This window comes from Lepisma saccharinum, chromosome 28 (assembly GCF_977018435.1).
Source record: "Lepisma saccharinum chromosome 28, izLepSacc3.1, whole genome shotgun sequence".
NCBI lineage: Eukaryota > Metazoa > Arthropoda > Insecta > Zygentoma > Lepismatidae > Lepisma > Lepisma saccharinum.
Genome location: NC_139256.1, coordinates 22,311,231 through 22,334,305, shown reverse-complemented (window position 1 = coordinate 22,334,305; position 23,075 = coordinate 22,311,231). Strand labels below are relative to the sequence as shown.

At 37.4% G+C, this 23,075-nt stretch overlaps 1 protein-coding gene across 1 annotated transcript in view; it reads right to left on the bottom strand.

The window, feature by feature from the left end:
- The window catches only part of LOC145980986 (uncharacterized), a 42,601-nt gene extending 21,515 nt beyond the window's left edge, over positions 1 to 21,086 (bottom strand). The window contains exons 1-6 of the mRNA XM_083114077.1: positions 20,964 to 21,086; positions 18,773 to 18,938; positions 15,442 to 15,702; positions 13,455 to 13,664; positions 6,975 to 7,238; positions 2,329 to 2,675 (exon numbers count right to left, since the gene is read on the bottom strand). Coding sequence (XP_082970203.1) covers positions 2,329 to 2,675; positions 6,975 to 7,238; positions 13,455 to 13,664; positions 15,442 to 15,702; positions 18,773 to 18,938; positions 20,964 to 21,037 — 1,322 coding nt within the window. The 5' untranslated portion in view covers positions 21,038 to 21,086. The remainder of the gene's footprint in view (positions 1 to 2,328; positions 2,676 to 6,974; positions 7,239 to 13,454; positions 13,665 to 15,441; positions 15,703 to 18,772; positions 18,939 to 20,963) is intronic.
- Positions 21,087 to 23,075: the final 1,989 nt, after the last annotated feature.

Genomic DNA, 23,075 nt, shown 5'->3' with positions numbered 1-23,075 from the left:
GCTCTGATATATGCCGGGAAGCATCCCACAAGAGGCTTTCTCTACTTTCTTCCGAGACCTCCAGAAACCCTGGTAGCTATGTATAGATACTGGAGTGAACTGCATACTTTTACAGGTCTGAGGACCATTAGTTGGCGAGTTCAATATATATTATTTCTTACACCAGTCCTGGAACATTTCTGACAAAGGTTATACGATATTATCAAGATCAATTAAGAGTTCAGTGAATTAACAAGTTTTGAAACTGAATCAGTTTTTCTTGGAGACAATCTTTATACCTCATATCATCAATATTTCAAATGTTACTTTCAGATAACTTGTCAAGATGTCACTGTTGTCCTGATGTTCTGAATTTAGGCTAATGTTATAGAAAGTGTCATTACGATTAAGTGCATAGTGAGCTTGCATTGAAAAATGTAACCATCTTTTTGAGAACTACTTGTTATTTGTTGATTGTTACCTTAACCCTTAACTCCTGTGGACCATCTCTCAGATGTACCCCTCCAACCACAGTGGACCCTTCTCCATACCTTTCACTTGGGATGCTGGCTACATGCTGTCAAGGTCTTGAGGTCAGGGATGTATCCAGAAAGATAATTTGGAAGGGGAGGTCCAGCCATGGGTGCCCATCCCCCAAGGCCAATGGCTTTTCTTCCCCACCCCCTCTATAATAAGCTCCCCGGATAAAAAATTAGTCACCCCTCATGAACGCACAGTGGTCTCTTTATGTCTAAATAGATAGCATTGCACGGGTGCCACATGTACCTTCACCACAGACATATGACCCTGGCAGTGGTGTGGTGTGAGTGTGCCAGCCAGTTGTAAGTAAACAGCACGTCAAGATGGGTCGAAGCAAGGATGTGACAGACTGGCAAAAGGGGGCGATTGTGCTTGGGTGTACCAATGGGCACACAGTGAATGAAGTTGCCCGATTCGTTGGTGTATCAACATGGACTGTCCAACGTGTCTACATCGTCAAAGATAGGTGTCCCTCAATGATCTATACTTGGTCCATTATTATTCATCCTTTACATCAATGACATTCCGAAGAACAACGTGAACCAAACTATCACCTATGCAGATGACACTAATATAATATGTAGGGCAAAACAAAAGAACAATTAGAAATCCAAACTTACATCTCAATTAATCAAATAACCCAGTACTTAAACACTAATAGCCTAAATGTAAACCATCAAAAAACAAATTTCATGATTTTTAACCCTGGCAACAAGAAGAACTTTGATAGCGACGGTTTACGTAGATGAAAATGAACTAGACTATGCTAAGCATGTAAAATTTCTAGGTTGATCATTGATGATAAATTAAATTGGGCATGTCATACTGATTATATCTGTGATAGACTCACCAAAAATCTTTATCTATTGAAAATCCTTTCACAATATAATATCAAGGAAATCAATATGAATCTTCATTATGGTCTTATTTATGCTCACTTAGATTACTGTATTACAGCTTGGGGAGGAGCAGCTCACGTACATACAAAAAGAGTGTTCACACTTCAGAAAAGAGCTGTTCGGCTTCTATGCAAAGTACCATCCAGATCGACATGCAGAATTGCTTTTCGCGAAAAAAAAATTATGACTATACTCTCTGTATGTTTATAAATCTATTTTCTATGTACTTAATGACAAAACACAATTTAGAAACTAAGAAATTCATGAACATAATGCAAGACAAAGACAAAACTTCCATATCCAGATTAACAGATTAACTCTGACAGACAGATCACCACATTCTGCAGGTTAAAAAAACTGTGCACAGAGAGAATTTTCTGTACCTGTCTCATCAAGTGTCTCATCAAAAAGTATGCTGAATCTACCATAGTATTTTCAAAAATAAATAAAGCAAAAATCACATATTACTTTCAACTACCTCTCCTCTGACAACATAAAAATGTAAAAATTTTAAGAATTTGGAATTTTAAGAAGAAAAAAAAAAGAGGCACTGTTGCCTCTGTTTACTGTTAGTGTAAATTATGTCACTTTCTTTAAGTAAACAATAATAATTGAAAACTGCTATATAATATTCTTCTATAACCATAACAATTCAAGTGAAAATGTGTCAGAAGATGAAAATAGCAAATCAACTTGTTCACAGTTCAAAATCAAAGCAGTTATGTGGTTATCAAGAAGCTTATTTTGGGAGGGACTATAGATGAAACCTAGTAAGAGTCTATCTGAATTTGCCTATATTATACCAGGTTAATTTTTACACGAGTCAAATTTGTTATGCCCTAGGAGTCCCCTATCCACAGTACAAATGGTACTGAAAATGCCAGTGTCCAATTTCAGAAAGTCTACTTACCTCAAATATCTTTCTTGTGCTTTGGTTGCATCTTCAAGCAGCAGTGACCCATCTGTGCAATCCTGAAAAGATATTCGGCCCTGATGTTTCGACTTGGTTCCTTGTGCAACTCTTTTCCTTTTGTTGTTATCTTCATGCTTCATCATTGGTTGATCTGTTGGTGCTTTCTCTAGTTCACGAATTTGACGATGAAGCCAGGAAGCTTTGCTCTGCAGGTCAATGAACCACTGTCCAAATTCGCTTGTGGGTAGTGTGCTCCATGGACTTTTCTCCAAGGAAGTGCCTTTGTATAATGCCATGGCTTCTACTGCCGAGTGTACTTCTTTTCCAATCTCTTTCAACATGAGCTAAGAAGAAGAGAAAAGCTATATTTAGCTCCATATCTTTCCTTACATTGGTTATTATTTGTCACTTTTCTACCTTTACATGAGGATGAGATGAATGATGGTTGTACAAGCACAATGATGTATCCATTCCTTGCTCAGGGTTTGAACCTGTGACCTCTCGCTTTGTAGAGTATTAAGCTGACCATTCTGCCATGTAGCATGGCTAGCTCCCTATCATATTATAAGAAAAAATCTGGAATATTATATTGTACAGGGTGTATCAGAAGTCCCTTACCACCACTGCAGTGATGTATTTTCATGGAATTTGATATGGGCGATACAAAATAGGCCTAGGAAGTATGTCACAGGGATGGCCGCCATCTTGAATTCAACTTTTTTATTTAAAATGATAGGTGGGTCATGTGATACATGACCATAGGCTAGAATTTCGTCAGGATGTCAAATCTGAAATCAGATTTCATGTAACTTCATTTGGTGAAAAGTTATTGGCAACTGAAAATGATGTTTACCTGTTTGTTGCAGGTGCTGAACCATGCTGTTAACAACTGAGAAACGCATCCAGATCGTCAAACTGTGAGGTGGGAGAAGTGCCGGTGCTGTGGCTGCCGATTTCAACCTGCGTCATCCAGTGGCACAGTTATTAACCAAATTCGAGGAGAGGGCACGGTCTTGGACAGACCGCAGACAGTCACAGATGAAACAACAGCTACGACAGTGCTGGCTTCCTTCTTGACGCCACTGCAGCGAAGCACACGTTGTATAGCAATGCAATGTGCTATGAGTCACAGTTCAGTGTACAGGGTTCTACAAAGGCACAAGTGGCATCCGTATAAGGTGCAAATGCAGCAACACCTCTCAGAGGACGATCCAGATCGCCACGTGCAGTTTTGCGAGTGGTCTATTGTGCGATTACGGCTAAATCCAAACATCGCTATGCAGATACTCTATTCCCATGAAGCGAACTTCTACGTAAATGGGGTGATGAATAGGCAAAACATGACAACCCCGCATGGACAGATTCCTCCAAAATGACCGATGCAGGCAAAATTATGGTATGGGCAGGCATATGGGGAACATGGAAATTTAAATTCGGAATGATACCTGGGGATGCAACAGGAACAGATACTGCCAGCTCTGATGTAGGAAGAGGGTACATTTTTCAGGTTTTTTTAACAGGTTGCATCAGTACCTGGATGAACAATTTCCTGGGGCATAGATTGGTCAACATGGGCCAGTTGAATGGCTTGCCCAATCACCAGACCTAATTCCAATGGACTTCTATCTTTGGGGACACATTAAGGCTATGGTGTATGGTGTGAAAATTCATGATCATCATCATCTGGAACAATGTATCATGGCTGCCTTTGAGCAAATTTCACAAGATACATTGCTCGGTGTCCACAGACATTGGGAGAAGCATCTGCACATGTGCATTGTCCAGCACGGACAACATGTGGAACACATTCTGTAACAGGTAAACATCACTTTCAGTTGCCAATAACTTTTCACCAAATGAAGTTACATGAAATCTGATTTCAGATTTGACATCCTGACGAAATTCTAGCCTATGGTATCACATAACCCACCTATCATTTTAAATAAAAAAGTTGAATTCAAGATGACGGAACCAAGATGGAGGCTGTCCCCATGACATACTTCAAAAGATGTTCCCCTAGACCTATTTTGTATCGCCCATATCAAATTCCATGAAAAAAACATCACTGCGGATTTTACAAGGTGTGGTAAGGGATTTCTGATACACCCTGTATTTGTATGCATGGTTATTTTTATCTTGCACTGTTTTACTGTATTTTTAGGCAAATTGCTATAATAATGATGAATAATTATTATTTATTAATCAAATTATAGTTTGAGTTTTGTTATTTTAAGTCCATTTTATGCACAGATTGATTAATTGGGACTGGACCTAGAGTTTAAAGTGTGATCCGAACCACTATGACCCTCCACTGGGTATCGGACCTGGAACCCCTTGATTACAAGATGACAATGTGATGAATAATTATTAAATGAAATTGATAAAGGAACATCTATTCCAAGTCTGGTACTTAAACCTGGAATATTCAGTGATGAGATTATATGAGTCAGCTACTCAACATGCTGGGTCACTGGGCTAGCTTACATAATATATGGTTTATCAGGTCCAAACCCTCACCCTTGATTTAGTAAATATTATGTATTAATTATATAATCAAATAAACAGCATCTCAAAGTTAGTCAACACACTATACGAAAGGTTTTGAAATTTATTTTAGTATCAAGTAGGTGTTTTAAAAATAAATGCTTGACTGTGACAAAGTTATATGTAGATTTTCAGCGAAAAATGCAGGCTCGACCAGGACTCGAACCCGGGTCTCTGGCAATCCATGCCATTGCTCTACCGCTGAGCTACCGAGCTGGCCTGGCTTCCCCCGCATTTTCGCTGGCGCTGTTTTACCTGTGTGAAATCGTCTCTGCAAGTGCTACTGCAACGGGATCTGTTGCCTTTGAAACACTATAGATGTCGACGTTGCCTGGTTCCTCCCAGCATAGAGATATCAATCCAAAACAGCGCCAGCGAAAATGCGGGGGAAGCCAGGCCGGCTCGGTAGCTCAGCGGTAGAGCAATGGCACGGATTGCCAGAGACCCGGGTTCGAATCCTGGTCGAGCCTGCATTTTTCGCTGAAAATCTACATAGTACATCTCCTGTGTGTGCCTAATTTAATGGAGTGACAAAGTTAAATACTAAAATTAATATTGTTAAGGCTAATACAATTAATATACATCAAGCGAATATTGACATGCAGATTGTTTAAAGAAGAGTTACTGTTTATAATTAACAGTCCTTATTAAGCTTCTATATATATATAAATGGATGTATGTGTGTATATATGTTTGTTCCAGCATAACTCTCAAACGACTGGAGCAATTTCAACCAAACTTGGTACACATACGACACACATATGGCTTACAATCTGGAAATAAATACTGTGGGGGTAAGACACCCGTGGGAACCCTAGAGGTGGGGGTGGGAAGGGGTGACATGTAATAATAATGAAAAACGACTGATATTAGTGTGGAATCCATAGTTTTTTGGGTCACTAAGATGAATAGTGACACTCCAAATGGTGTTCAACTCCAACACCTCAGCATGGGGAGGTGAGAGGGGGTGAAAAATAAAATTTCAAAAATGACCTATAGGTATTAGTGTCGAATCCATAGTTTTCAGAGTGTCTAAGCTAATTTATGACATTCAAGATGACATTTAAACTATAGTTAGAATTCATTAACAAATTATAACTATTATACTTTTCTTAGAACCAGGGTAGCTCAGTATGTAGAGCATCTGGCTACCATGCAGAAGACCCAGGTTTGAATCCTGGGGCAGGTGACCTGAACCAGGAAATTTTCCAGTCAATTCGCGGCTTCTGCATGGCTCTGAGGCCCACCCAGCCTCGTATTAATGGGTACCTGGGGGACAAAGGTGGCCGGGCATGATGCTGATCACATCATCCCAACTATCGCCAAGATCAAGAATATGTAGAGCTCTACCTCCACGTCACCGCATATGTCTTCATGGCATGGCACATTTACCTTTACCTTTTTATACTCTTCTTGAGCTGATGTTAAGTCCAACCAACCCATTACTTCTGTATGCATTTGTGTGTGCATATATAGCCATGGGCGTAACTTGGGACTTAACTTCAGGGGCAGAGTCGAAAAGTTTATCATCCCATAAAATTAGTGTCCAGGATTATTTACTAAATAACTGTTACATTTGCAAGTTATTATTTATTACCTAGCTCCTCAGGTCTTAGGATGTAAACAAAAGTATCCTTAACTTGTAAATTTTAACAAACCTGAAAATTTTTGGAGGGCAAGTGCCCCCATCAAGTTAGGCCTATGTTATACCGATGTATGGTTTGTCATGTTAAAAGTAACACAAAAACAAAACAATTCTGCATGTAAAGTATACAAAATGCACTGAGAAGTTGATTCAATAAGACAAATGTAAAGGAAATCTACTTATTATGAAAGTAATTTGTTTAGATGCCTCATCTTTCCCCATGAGTTCATGGGTCGCAATGAATGTACTGTAACTGTTTATATTGTTGAAACTACATAACAAACATCCAAAAAGTAAAAATAATTATCAGAGCGAAACAATACTTAAAAATATTACTGTTTATATACAGTGGAAACTCGATTTTATGTTTTACAGGGGACCAACTTGAAAAAATGTAAAATGCGGGAAAATGTAAAATCGGGGTTCCACTACATTGGATTTAACTTGAAATTACCTCATAGCTTTCCTTTATGGAGTGGGACAGATTCCTTAGTTTAACTATTGACTCTTTCAAGTTCTTAATTTGAGATGACCTGTCTCTTATCAGCTTCTTGTTGCTGTTGTTGTCTAGTAGAAGTTTCCGATACTTCTTCTGTGATGCCACCAATCTAGTTTTGAACCTTGAAATGTCACGGGTCAGGCTCAGGATTTTTCTCTCTAAATTCCTATTCTCTTGACGAAGAATTTCCTGGTTGGCTTGTTCCTCTGCCAAAGTTAACTGTAATGAGGGAAAGTCATGTTGGTACATGAACATAGTAAATTTAACTACTCTGATTAGTGTGAAAGAGCTTGTTAAAAACTAGGAACTACAAACAATAAAACAAACTGAACAAGCAACAGTTTTAATTACCATGAAGAACATGTACTATTTGTCTCTCACTGAAAACTTGGAAAACAATTACCTTAATGTAAATGGGTTACAAAATTAAAAGTTGCAACAATGTTGGGTAGAAGTGATAACACCACTTATTCACTATGAGGCCATGAGATGTGTCATTTGAAGTCCATGCTGATGCATTGAGTGCCAAAAGTTGTCAGTGCAGTGAGTGCTGTTGTGTGTATCATGATTGAAGTGAACAGTGTGTCGTGGACTGCCCTAAAACATGTTTACAAAGGTAGAACAGTGATCATGGATCAATATCCAGGTGGTCTATGGTAAAAAGGCATGGGAATGTCATTGAGGCTTAACACTAGAACCGTGGCGATTCAGCTAGCCCCTGGAACTGCGGATGGGTCATATTTGACCCACCATTGAAAATAGTGTGTTAGCATATTTTCTTCATGCAGCATCGGATTAGTTTACTGTTGTTTCTCCAGACATTTCAAATATGTTTTGTGCACAATCTGGCAACATCTCCTTGCCTGCAGTACAGGTGGGTGAGCCGAGTTCTGCAACAGCTCTTAGTCATATCTTAATAATCACGCTATCGGAATGCTGCTTGCATTTTGTTTGGTGCAGTAGGTTGTTTTGTCATACAGAATTGTGTAAATAGCGTGTGAATACTTGACAATGGCCCAGCGTCAACGACTTGCTACTGTACTTGATATTCTTGACACTTAAAACGAGATTGCAGAAGAAGAATCTGAAGGGGAGGCCTTAGAATTTCCCTCTGACAAAGAATCTCATCTCTTACCATCTGACTTGTCATCCAAAGACGATACTACGCCAGTTGAAGTTCTAGGAAATCTAGACAGAACAGGTAAGTACTTGATTTTTTTTATTTCATAATTTTTTCATATTGTTTCCTTTGCATTGTAATTATCTGAAAGTGCTCCTTTTTTCCAGTTATTGTCCGATTGTGCAGATATATCAACATTTCCCAAACTTATTCAATTATTGGCAAATAACCCTATGCTTTCTATTGCTATTTTCTTTTTCTATCAGCACTATTTTCAACAATACACTCTTTGTACATAAAATACCGAAAGAGTTAACACTTGTATACCCTACAGAGAGAACTTAGAACTCAGTTTTTACAGTAAAATATTTTCACCAAGTTGTCATCATTATGATTTATTTATTTATTTGAAACTTCTGAATACAGAAATAAATACAATTTGCATCAGGACATCAAAAACATAAAACGAAACAATGAAAAGACAAATAAGGTAACAATACGTAAAGACACGTCCACACATCGGTATATACACATTCAAACAACTTCAATGTTTTAGTAGGTGATTTATATTTGCGTGCACCTCACATTAGAAAAATACTGCACATGCCTCAGTGTATTTTTATGTCTGAGACACATGTATAGGTTATCTACACTGTGTTTATTTGGTCTTGTATGTTTTCATTTGCTGTAAAAATAACTAATTACACTTTCTAATTCCGTATTTCACATTTGTCTTTTCTCTGATCAGGTCATTCAAGGTCAGGTGCACCTCTGGACCGTTGAATTGGGCGTGACCAGGGGCTCTGTTCAGTTGACTCACCAGAAGAGTATATGCCACCGCCAACTGTCAAGAAATTGCTTAAGTTGGTACCGCTGCCCACAGAGCGAATAAGTAACCAGAGAAACGAAGGAAGTTGAGAACCTCAATCAGCTTATTGCGGGTGCAGAAATTGTATCTCCAGATTGCACGACATGGAAAGTAGGTGTAATTAATGATGCTTCTGCTGGTAGACATGGAATTCAGAATATGTTCAGAGATCGTGTTGGACCTACTCCTCATGCAAAACGTAACATGAATGAGACTTGCATCAGTGCTTGGCAACTAATCATTACTGACAAGATTTTGAAACATATTGTGAACTGCACCGTGACAGAGGTACGTCGTGTACTGGAATCAGAAGATTGGTCATTGAACATTGAGGAGTTGGAAGCTTTTTTAGCTATACTGTGCCATAAGAGCTAGAGGCTTAGAACTGGACTCATTGTGGTCAGCAAAGTGGGGCAATCCTTTTGTAAAGGTGACAGTGTCTCGTGACAGATTCAGGGAAACAATGCGTTTCTTGAGATTTGATATTAGATCCACAAGGTCGGAAAGACTGAAAGAAGACAAATTTGCGTTGGTTTCAGAAATATGAGTTCATTGCAAATGCACAATTTAGCTATATACCTGGAGCATATATAACCATTGATGAGCAGCTCTTTCCTTCTAAATGCCGCTGCAGATTTACGCAGTTCATGGCATCCAAACCAGATAAGTATGGGCAGAAATATTGGATATCCGTAGACAAAGAATCGAAGTATATAGTAAACGCTTTCCCGTACCTAGTAAAAGATGATACTAGACCAAATTATGAGTGTCTTGGTGATTTTGTTGTAAAGAGGTTGATGGAACCTTATTTGAAGAAGGGAAGAAATGCAACCTGGGACAACTTCTTCACCTCCTTGTCTCTCTCTGAAACTTTGCAAATGCCACAAGTCTTATTGGTACCGTGAACAGAGCTCGTAGGGAAATATCAGTTTGTGTTAAGAATGTAAAAGATAATTTATACAGTACAGTGGTGCTGAAGAAGAATGATACGTCAGGGAAAGACAAACAAAAATGTTCTCATTCTCAGCACTATGCACCCTGACGTTCAAATTGACACTGGTAAAAAAAAGAAACCGGACACAGTAATATTTTATAATAACTCCAAATATGGAGTTGATGTGGTGGATCAGATGGCCCACAAATACTCCGTGAAAGCACCATCGAGACGCTGGCCTGTTCACACATTCTATAACTTGATGGATTCGGCAGGAATAAATGCATGGGTTGTGTACAATGCATTAAATAAGCAGAAATTGAATCGAAGAGACTTCCTTCTACAACTAGGGGAGGAGCTTGCTGAGAAATATGCAGCAACGAAGATGGCAAACGTCCGCAATACTATCCCTGATGAGATTCCAGTGAGACAAGAAAAGCGCACACGGTGTCAAGTAAAGAAAAACTGAACAGGAAACAAATCATTTGTGAAGTGTCATGCTTGTAAGAAAATCATTTGCAAAAGTGCACAGCCAAAAACTATTATGTGTGTTCATTGTGTGACATCACCCTGTAAAACTACACAATACTCTATGTTGTCCTTCATATTTCATATGAAAGTACTCTGTGTTTGTTAAATTTCAAATAAAACATGTAATATACATAAGAGATTATTTTTATATGCCGCTATTTCCATCCCTCGATTGATAATCACGAAATGGGAGTAGTGGGTTTTAGTGACCCAACCACAGTTCTAGCTAAATCTGGATTTTTTTTTCAGGGGTGGGGTGTGTTGACCCCGAAAAGTGAAATTACTTGTTTCTTATTGACTTTTATTGATGAAAAGTCAAGGAATTATAGCACCCCACGTTCAAACACAAAGAAGTGGGGAAAATTAAGAAATAGCAGTTGGGTCAAAATTGACCCAGCCACAGTTCTAGTGTTAATGTGAAGCCTGTGGCAGTGAAACATTACCAAATTGAATGGTTGCATGATGGGTAAGGGCATTTCACGGGAACTGGAATGTGTCAGTCGATTTACCTCACACAAGTTGGCCATCCATCTATTCCTGATGCCCAGATTGAGATAGGGTTGGACCTTCTTTCTATAGACTTCTGGTGTCCCTAATCCATCTGGACAGATGCCTCAATGAAGTAGCTTATTTTGGCCATTGATGAGACCTCAGCATGGGTGTATGAGCTCAAAGTAAAGCCACCAAAGATCACAGTCTGAAGAAAATTTGACATGAACGCAGTAGGGTGAAGGTCATGTTGATAGTGGCATAGAATGATGGGGTATCATCATTTGTCATGTACCCCAAGGGGCCCGTTCCGAAAGTTAATGCGTTAAACGAGTTATGGTAACTGGCTGTCCCATAAGTGCTTCTGTGCGTTTCATGAGTTTCATTATGCTGTCCCAAAAGTCGCATTCCGTGCATTTCATGCAAGAACGAGATTCACCAAACCCACAGGCCAGGAGGCTGGTTTGTTCCATGCGAATCGTCTGCTTATTGCAGACAAAGCGCGTGCTGATGAATTCAAACTGCACTAGTTTGGAAAATGTATTATAATTTTAACAGAGACCGATATGAAGCAACATGCACAAGATGAGTATGCCTTGACAGTTCTTAGAATGTGATTAAAAAGAGTAACAGTGTCCACAGTAGAGTATATTTTTGCCATAAGGACATTCCTTCTGCTGACGCCATGTGGAAACTTTCTCTAAACAAAACGCTGCGCCTGCACTTTCGCCTAGAATGTCCCATAAGTCTGTAAAATAACTGGTTTCACCAGATTCAAGAGCCCAGTTATTTTCATTGAATGCGTTCATTTAGTTAAGACTTTTGGAACGCACCCGAGGTGAAACTTTAACATAGCTTACTATATATGACCATTTTCTCGAGCACTTGGCTATGCATCGTAAATGTCCACATTTTCTGCAGGAAATCCAGCATGCATCTTCTAAGAAAATGCACTTTGTTATGTGATAGAAGCAGTGAACATCTTGTTATGCAGGTGTCATTGGGAGGTCTTTGAATATCCTCTGCATTCCCCCGACATGACTTCTTGTGATTTTGGTTTGTTCCCACGGTTGAAAGAACCTTTCAGAATTCCATCAGTTCTTCAAGCAGCAGGGTGCTCCATCATAGTGATCAACAGCAACCACCTCACTGACATGGCAACCAACAGCTCCCACACATTTGGCAAAACGTCCAGGACTTCGCCAGCGATTAAATTGAAAGAGTGTAATTGAATTTTGCATGCGAGTTCAATATCGTTACTACCTATGTCGTCACTAATTTTCTTACAATCCTCGTATATTTATGTTGTTAAGGAGAAGGCACAACATTGACTTTTAATGGAGAAACCTACAATTTTGCTCCATTAGTTTCTGTGCATAAAGTGAGCTTCAAAATTTTAAAAAAATGTAGTTTTTGCAATGGGGAAAGTTAATAGGATACATATGGCAATTATACAAAATATATGTCAACTACAGCAAAGTTGTATCTGGCAGAAATGTTATCTAATCGGATTTCACAACTAATGGAAAAATAAGGAATCTTTCAGACTGAGGCGACATGCAGTATGGGATTTTCACACAAAAGTCATCTACACGTGACATGCTCCTTTCCAGTCTGTTCACGACACATGCACGACCAACAGACCAAGGTGGCACAATGCACGCTATTGAGAAAACAATCCAGTCAGAGTCCATGTGCAGCCTATCGGGTTACTTTGATAATTTGCATTTGCTTCTCTACAGTTAATTTTCAAGTATCATCTGCCACTTGTTTCTTCTCACTTTAATCTGAAAGTCGCCTGAAGGGGTGCCTTGAAAGCAGATTTTTTCCCAGGTGCCAGTAAACCAGATTAGAATATTTGATACAATATTGTACAGAGGATGTCAGAGGATAGTATAACTCTACAAACAGCGGTTGCAGCAAACTGTAGTCTGGTCACTAAACTGCTTGTAAACTACATTTCAGTGTGTGCATGCTCTCAAATCTAAAGTGGATATCTAATTAGTAGGGCCACATATTTATCACTAGGGCACAATTTGGAATACAATGGCATTTCAGTGTTAAAATGGTGAATAAACCCCCAAATTTGATTTAAAAACTTCACTTCATACAACACAAATAAACATTTTCCTTCTAATGGCACATTTACTTAATAGAGTATTAAGTTTATCCTCATGTATAGAGTTCAGTTGTTCCTCCTCAAATATTTACCACAGAATTAATCAATTTCCCATGATTTGCATATCTCACAGGATAATTCAGTCTACAGAAAGCGTCACATGTGCAAATAAACTCTTAAATTTCATGTTTAAGAGCTTATTTTGCATTTTGCAGTTCATTCCTCATCATTTTTTGGCAAAACATGTTACGAAAATGTACTTCATACCTTCAAGAACATGAAAAATTAAAATTACAGTGTTATTTTGTGTTTCTGTCAAAAATGAAATATGCATGTCCCTACTTATCAGTTTATGTGTATTGTAACATACATACCGTTATTGTTGCTATCTGTTTATCAAGCTCAACTTTTCTTTGCTGAATAGTTGAGCAGCTCTCCTGTTGAAGTGCTACATTCTGCATCAAGCGGTGGATTTTTGCACGTAACCTCTGGGCTTCCATCTTTGTTTCTTCATTTTTTGTAGAAAAGGCAGTTTCTAAACTTGATAATTTCTCTTGTATCTTCAATTGAGATTGTTCAGCCTCCTAATGAAAGGAATGAAAATCACAAATATTAAAAGCAATATGAATGGCCATTACATAAACTAATCTCCATGGTGCAAAATTACTTTGAGTGCCAAGGCCTGCCTCGTGGCTTTTCCCTGGAATCGAACTGGGTGCGTTCAATTATTCTGAAACATTGAAAGTTCAAGTTTGACTTGAACAACCATTGTACAGTCACGGACACTTCCGGGCTGTAATGAATACATTGACTTTCAATGGAATCGTTACAACCCGGCAGTGTTCGTGACTGTACATGAAATGAAAATCCTTTTAAGCACAATCATAATTTCAGCTCATAGAAGTAAGGTTGCCAACAAGATAAATATAATAAAGAAAAGAAAGACTAAAAACCAAGGAGGAAGGTGGCAGTACCAACGTATACTTTTATGTGTCAAAGTAGATTGAGTTTGTAAAGAATACCACTTTAGCTGTGTTTTATTAATTTATTAGTCTATAATTGTCTAAAAAGCTCCCACACAACCAAATTGGTAGCACTCATGCTTTTGGTGTGAGCTGTCTCAGGTGATGTATATAAAGGGCTTTACTTGTAAGAGACAAGTAAGTGTCCATGGGCATCGGGAGGGGGTCGAATGGGTCGGTGGACCCCCCTGGAAATTGATAATGTCCATTAAAGATACAAGAAAGCCGAAAGTTTGTTACTCTTATTGTTAAGAACAGAAATAAAGTTCATTTAGTTAGTATTCGAACAGAATAATAAAAGCAAAAATGTATTGGATCGAAAACTGAGTGAAAAATACAGGAACACTGTTATATTCTACCATTTCATTTAAGAATAAATGGTTTCACAGATTTCAAACTTCTAATAATTACAGTTGTAGGTGAGAGGTCGCACAACACACTTTATGAAAATAATAATCCCCCTAACATTTAAAGCCATTTCTTGAACGAGACGTGCAAAGGTTAATATAAAAATACATTCAGATACTAACTGCATAAAATGCAAAAGAAATAATGGAAAATAGTTGTGCTGGTATTCACTCGTTTGGTGTATCGAGTCTCCATTTATTATTATTATTATTATTATTATTATTTAGAATAAAATTTATTTTTGTTAGTTTATAATATTTATTATTGTATACTAACATTTATAACCATGGTAATAATACTTATTATTTATCTACTATTCAACTTTTATCATTTCCCCGACCCCCCCTGCAAAAATTTCTTGCGACACCCATACAAGTGTCTACTATTAACACATGGAGATGTCAATCGCAGAACAACTCACTTGTTACACAAAATGGCAGACAAGCATGTGAGTGCAAACATGGAACAGCATGTTGTGATGAAGTATCTTGTGAATGAACCATGCAAAATTCACAGGAAACAGCAAGCACAGTATGATGATGAGATTCTTAACCTAGTAAACATTTGAATGGTGCAAATAGTTTGCAAGAGCCATACATAAGTGCAATACGATCCCGGCGAAGGTGGCTTGGAACCCACTGCTGTCATTCATGTGAACATTCAGCGAGTGAAACACCTGATTCTAGACAATCAACAGATAACATGTCACCCAGTGGTGTAACCGTCAATAGTGTTTACTGCCACGTTCTCAAAGATGTGCATAACGCTCTTAAGAAAAAAGGTCTGGTTTGATCACTAAATGCATTTGTTTCTGCAACACAATGCACATCCACATACTGCCCACCACACAATTTACACAAAATAATATTTCCCTTTTCTGCACCACCTGGTTATGATTTAATAGCAAATGAATAAACTCACATAACCTTACCATTCTCTTTAATCGTTCTTCCTCTAAGGCAGCTTTGAGCTCTACAATTATTGTTTCTGATTTCCTTTCACCTTTGGTATATTCTGCATTAGGAACTGGTTTTGGCTGTTCCTTTAGTTTATTCTCTAGATCCTGGATCTTTGATGTTAAAGACTCTTCTTTCAACTGAAATGTGGACGTGTGGTGTTGAATTGACAGCTGCAGTTGAGAGATTTTCATATCCTTCCTACGACATTCTTCCTCTGCAATTTCCTTTTCAGACTGAAAATGAAGGTATTATCAGATGTATTCTTACAAATAGAATCTATAAATAAATCTAGATAATATGCACAATTTCCTCTTTCCACGTGTCGACAGTAATATGAAATATATATGTATATATAGAATTATTAGGGTGGGGTGGAGCCAGAGGGGCACAAGGGGGTGCTTGCATGCCCCTTAATTTTCTTCAGCACCCCCTACGTTCAACTGAAAACACTAACATTAATATGTGATATTATGTCATGTCGTCATATTGAGTGCCGAATGATAGGTACTGAAGTAAGACCTTTATTATTGCATGCAACAGGAAAGCACTGAAAGAGGTGCTGATATACATACTTTTCTGCACTGGCGGCAACCTATATAAAGATCAGTGACCATTTTTTTCTCTATCCTCAGCATTGTTGTTATGATTTTTTTCTTCTCTTGTTTCTTCAAGTGGTCTGTCCATGGTTTTTGATAATTGCCTATAGCTTAATGTGACTTATTTTTTTTTGTTTTTTGCATGTTGATAAACGGTTTATTTTCCACCTGCTTGTTCTTTCTCGCACTGGAGCATGAATTTCAGCTACTTTCAAGGTATCACCAGGTCGTACTCGGAAAATTATTTAATGCGAGTTGTAACATGAAGGGTAGTTATCTTGTTAATACGTTATATGTATTTGTTCCACGTAACATGTCTAGTAAACATACTATTTCAAGCTTTTCAAAAACTGTTAGGAAGAGGCCCAATGTTCACGAAGAAATTTTAAAGTTCGTTGTTGGCGATAGTGTGGGAGAAGGAATTTTAAAGATGACACAGTTGCTGTGCTCTTCGTGTTTTGTCTTGTGGCACACAGAAGGTATAATGTACTATGTATTTTGTACTTCCATTGGTTAAATTGAAAAGGTTCCCAAATTGTATTTCTAAGGGCAGGATGATTTTATTTTGTATTTCACTACATAGTTCAATAAGACTGCAATGTGTATCTGAATGTTTACATTGCATGACCACTTTCTTGGAGTATAAGACTTAATAAATATCATCATGGACATCCAGGGGGAGGGCAGATGGGAGGGGGGGAGTACAGCATCCCTGGAAAATGAATGTCAATCTAAAGTTATATATTTCACACGTATATTTTAATTTCAGTCAGTAATTTATGTTAATCAGTGGCAGCGATTAGGGATGCAGTTGCTCCCCGCTTTTTGCTATTTTTGCCCCGCACCATGCTAAACCTTATCTACCAAGGGAAAGTAAACTATTCTTGCCCCCTCCCCAGTTTTGAAAGGTTGCATCCGTGTTACATGTTTTCCTTATTTTCAGAATCGCACCCCCTAAATTTCTTTCTGCACCCCCTCAGCACCCCTAAATGAATAATCCTGTCTCCGCCACTGCTTCTAGTCCTAAAATGCATTTTTAAAATGCCAGGCCCAGCTGGAATTTTCTATTGGTTCCAATTGAAATTTCAATTGGATTGAATTGGTTTCAATTGGAATGAATCGGAGTCTATCAGATGCCTAATACAGCTATCAGAATGTATTGGTTTCAATCGGAATCTCAAATGAAACCAATTGGAAAATCAAGACAATTTCCAATTGGTGAATTGTATCCAATTAAAAGTTTGTATATATTGTAGTATCAGTATGTTATAAATTCATTTATTGACTCAAAGCATAGCCACATTTCTTGTAATTTAGAAGTTCTTTGGAAAACAACACACTTGATCTGAATTTCTTCTGAATTCTAATGCATACTACTGAAGTCAGATTTATCTTAATAAATACCTAAGAAGCGAACTATTTGTTAAGAACCAACACAACCTTAATGCAGCTAGTAGTTGGAATAAATTAGTTAGTTTTTGTTTTTTTTTCAATGTGGAATTTCCATGGTTAATCTTATGTGTATGTAATGCAATTGGAAAAATTAGCAATCTTTTGATGAACTAAGTCAATCTCGACTGTGTTTTGTTTGTTCATCACCTTTTCAAGTGTTGTGGGTCAGATTCTTTGTTTAACCTAATTTCTTTGCTGTTTTTGCATGTTTAAAGGAAGAAAAACATGTCAATTTATGACTGAAGCAGCATGTTATTTGATTTTCTATAAGTGTGTTAAACACAATGAAGCTACAAAGTTAAAAACGTTCATATATTTGAAAAAAAAATTGTATTGTATTTTCTTACAAATTCCACATGCTTTACCAGAGATTTATTTTAGTTGTTTTATATGATTACTCCATTGCATTTACAGTTGTATAGATAGTAATATTTCATAAGCAATATATTGAAAACAATAAAGTACTTTCCAATAGAAACCAATTCATTACAATTGACTAATTGGTTCCGATTCACCAATCGGTTCCGATAGTGTGTCTAAAAACTCATATTGGCTATCGGAACCAATTGAAAAAAATTCAGCTGGGAGTGCATATTTTGCTTAATTGTGTCTGGAAATGTCTATTCTGCAATTTTTGCCTACTGAAGATGTTAAGCCTTTGTTTATCAGACTTAAATCTGGTATTCGTCAGATTTGAGGGTCACAAGGAAATTTCAAATGTTGCTTAATCAGGGTAAACTAACAGGACAACTGGGAATGCATATTTGGACAAAACGACGCCATCCCAGTGCTTTCTTTTTATTCCTCAGCTGGAAGTTTGTAGGAGTCAATCAGTAATAATTTGCTTGTGCATGTGAAAGGAAGTACGGTGATTTATCTGTGGAGATACGTGTGTCCAGGAGTGTATTAATGAAAAATGCATTGCTGCAGAAACTGGTTTTACTACTGAAAGAAAAGTAATTGTTTCTCCATCACTTGTGAACAATTGTGCATGCAATTGGGACATTTGTTCAAATTGGCACAATGGTTGCCAGAATAACTGGCAATTCCCCACAAAGGTGAATTTCGTTCAAAATAGCATTAATAGTTTGTGAATCGTTAGCGGACTTTTATGTATAAATTGTAATGCTAATAGAGTATAATTCTGCATTGGAAGAAGAAAATTGAAATTAAAAAAGTTCATGTTTGACATCTATAAATCTGCACCCTACTAACAACTTACACAAAAATGACATACACTGTCAAAATTACTGACCTTCAATTGCACTATTGCATCATTCAATGCAAAGATTTTCCTGTGGAGGTCTTCCACTTGCAGCCCCACACTTCGTTTAATCTCGTCCAGGGCAGTTTCCCTTCGTTCAACTTTGTTCCTGTATGCATCCACTTCATCCAAGAGGGAGCAACATTTCTTCTGCATCCTGCAACAAAGCGCAGTTATTTTCTTATTATTATGAGATAACAGGGTGTCTGTCTACCAGTCAAGAATATCATGAAAGTCAAGAAATCAACATCTAGGTCAAGAAAAAGTCAAGAAATTATGCTTGTGGTCATTTTTTTTTTTGCTATTTTTTACAGTATAGTGAATTTAAATTGTTACTGGGATTTGATAAAATTGAATATTTGGAAATCTAAAATTGTATTGAGTTGTGGTTAAGATTTGATCACTTTGTTTCTTAACAATTACATTCTTGTATGCGTGAAGCTTTGTAAAAATATTAGGTAAAGTAATGTGGCCATCCTCCATCCAGGATGAAGTCTGAAGCATTATTTTTTACGTGCAAGGTGCAAGACCGTACTTGAAGCGAGCATTCTCCGAGTATGGTCTTGGAGTGCGGTCTCCAAGTCGTGGACTGGAATTTCACGTCTTTCGAACTGTACTTCGACTGCAGCGCCAAATACGATCAGTAGATAAAACTGAGTACTCGTTGTTTTCCTCGCGTTTTAAACACTTATATTTCACCATAGAAATCACATAGCATTTTCAAATGTTCGTACACATACATTTCCGCACATTAGAAGAACTATACCCAATAACTTGCTGGTCCATAACGTAGATATATCTAGCTGTGTCGCTGGCTTTCTACCTCTTTGATTATAAACAAATGAACAACGAGTGCGGAAACCACGTGACCTAGTCACCAACCATCTGCACTGCGAGCTGTGCACTTGCGTGCATCTGTACTTGGCGCTTTCGAACTGTACTAGGTGACATCACTTCCGCCAAGACCATACTTGAAGTCTGTACTTTGTACCTTTCGGACAGAGCTAAATCTCTTGTTAAGTTATACAGATTCAGTTATCATCTTAACCGGCCTTATGGTAGGGATTTTTAATGAATATCTATTTTCTATACCTAAGCAAGGAGTGATTAAATAAATGTTATGAATAAGGGAAAGAAAGGCCAAGAAAAAGTCAAGAATTTTGTATTTGTTATTTTGGTAGACACCCTGAATAAAGAAAATTCTATTCATGCAAAATATTATTAAAATAATATGATCTAAATTCGTTTTCCTTTGCAGCTAAGCAAAGATAGAATTGCTCTGATAGTACCAAGATCATGAATCCAACTTGAAATTTTCCTTTTTTTTTAAAAAAAAGAACAAAAAAAGAACAAATGCTCTGTGATACTCCTACTGATAATGAAATAGACTTTCATAGGGAAGTCTTGTTTTAAATACAATTATGAATAGAAAAACATAGCAAAAATAATTACATTATTGCTACTTTTGCTTCAGTTTGTAACGAACCTGAGAGTTTAAGATTTTATATTTGTAAGAAGTTAAGATTTTTAAAATGTTTGTTACTTCAAATAATGTGCAAGTTGTCACAGACAATTATAGTTAGACTGATACAGTTGTAGTTGAAACTTTTATATATGTTTATAAATACGTCAAAATCTGTTCGTGTTGACGTCACTTTCTCATCTCAGCCGAGGAAATGAACCCACCTGAATGTTCCTCACCTGACGACAGACTGAGTTTGAAAAACAGGTGAAGATGAAGAATAATAAGAACTTGGAAACGGAGAGAATTGAAGTATAGATTTTGGGTTTTCGAGTTTTCTTCTTGCCGATAAGTTGAAAGTAAACAATTAATTATGTAATTTGACTTTCGTTATATGTGAGTGAATTGCCCAACGTTAGTATTGAATGTTCTAGTGTTTTATTGGTAAGTGATTAGGAAATATAAGCGATTATAAAACTGTGTTTAACTTTGAAAAGAATGTTGTGTTTTCTTTTCTACCCAGCAAGCCCTGATGAGTGATAAAAGCGTATCATGTTCCCGACAAAAGTAACTTTGGAACGACTGGTGTCCAACTGGAGGACGTTGCATAGTTTTAACACCAGTAATCTTCAACTTTGTTCCTAGTTGGGTCCTAGATCTATAATAACATATTTTCCAGCAAAGTATGAAAAGTAACCTAAGGTGAAGGTTTTAAAATACCTCTTTATAAGTTTCTGAGCCTGTTCTTCAATGCCATCTTCTTGATTTAATCGAGATTCGACCTCTTGACCCATTTCCAGTGTTGCTTTGAGACCAGCTTGAACCTGATGGAGCACCTCCTCTCTGAGCTTCTCGCTTGTCGTCAGCCGAAGAGCCAGCTGATTGACTGCGAACCTCAGGTCACTGGCCTCATCATCTTTGATGTTCCAGTCTTTCATCAGCCTCTGCAACAAGAACAATTTTTGCACCATAAATTACAGATAATATTATCAAAGTAGACAAAATTCAATGTTAATAGGGATTTTAGTTCAAACATTTATTTAGCAGTAGCTAGATTTTCAGTGACTAAGTTGTTGATGTTGTTGAGTTGGTGTTTTAAGTTCACTTTATGGACAGTAAGGTTAATCGGGTCTGGACCTACAGTATAAAGTGGGATCCAAACCACTACATGCCTCCAAAGGAAATCGAAACCCAAACCCCTTGATTACAAGGCTACGACTGTGCCACTGCACCATCGGAGAGGCCCATTCAGTGACTAAGAATTGAACATTTGTCAGCTGTTCTTGCAAACATTGCAATTCTTTATGTCAGAATGTAGCTTTGTAGACAAGAGTTCAAGCAAGGGATATCAACACATAGGCATACTCAGCCGGGGCAAGGGGATACTTGCCACTTCCCTTCCCTCAAAAAAAAAAAAAAAAAAAAAAAAAGTGGTGAAAAGTTTTTTCGAAGGTGAAATAAATGTAATTCCATTGTCAAATAATTGAAAATAATCTCTCCCCTGGAAAAAAAATCTGGGTATGTCCATGCCAGAGGATAAGTGCACTATGAAATAAGTCTTGGTCAACAATCTAGCCCATAGAGGATGAAGTGGAAAGAACAAGAGAGCAAAAGATGTAGAAATAAGACAATAAGGAAGCAAGAGAGAGAGAGAGAGAGAGAGAGAGAGATAGAAAAGGGAAAGATATAAATAAAGATACAGAGTAAGAGAGAAGGAAGAAATTTAATCTTATTAACCATGACCACCACCTTAAGAAGAAACAATGAATCTTTCGACACATATTCATTTTGAATGACAACTAAAGATTGATAGTTGTATCCAAGCTGTTTTATACAAAGGGAAATTGTCCTAAAGTTTCCAATATACATCACAAATAGAAGGTGGAGCCAATAAACGTGCTTCTTGCTGTGGATAGCACTCGAGGTGAGCAGAATGAGTGGTGATGTCATCCTCCTCAGCTTGCCTGCTTCATCTGCACCACACAATCATTCCCATTCTTATCCTTAAGGTTTGACCATCTCCTAATCTAGGAATTTCCACTTTAATCACTGGTTATCATTGAAAACTGGTGGAGGGAGAAAGTGCTTCATCTTCAAACACCCTCGCCCACAAACATATGTTTATATTATATGATATACATATTTGTAATGTTATTAAAAGTAAAAATAAATTACTCAATTAAAATATATTACTATTATTATTAATAATAACACTATTGTTATTAATTACATAAGGGAAATTAATTTGTTACTTTTATACATATCAGATATTGTAAAGCAGCCAACTAATTCCTTTACAAACTGGTTAAAGATGTTAATAAATTGTGAAATAGTTCAAGTGGTTTTATTATGTGTAAGTTTTTGTTTAGTTTGTGCTTTATGTTAATATAAATCAATTACATTTCATAATTATTATTGTTTTGCATTCTTGTTTTACTTTTATTGTGCGTATTGATGTAGATTTGTTAATGATCTCTTGAGAGAGAATGCATTCAATACTCACAACTACACTATTGTCGGGACGCGCTAGCAAGCGGCGTGGAACCACCCACTCTGGTAGCGACGCGCTGTTGCCGGATTGACCTACTTCAGGATTTTCGCGAGCCCACAGAAACACGTGTAGGATTAAACATCTGGTTAAACAGTAAACAACGGGACACTTCCATTGTTCTCTTTCCGACTCTGTTCGTATTTGAAGGAACAACGTTAACTTCTGTGCGTGAGCGGGCGTTCGTGTGTATGTTTGTAAGTAAGAGTTGTTTGGATTTTGAACGTACGGGAGTATTATTGTGTGTCATGCTGGCTCGGTTCACGGGTTTGTGGAAGGAGCTT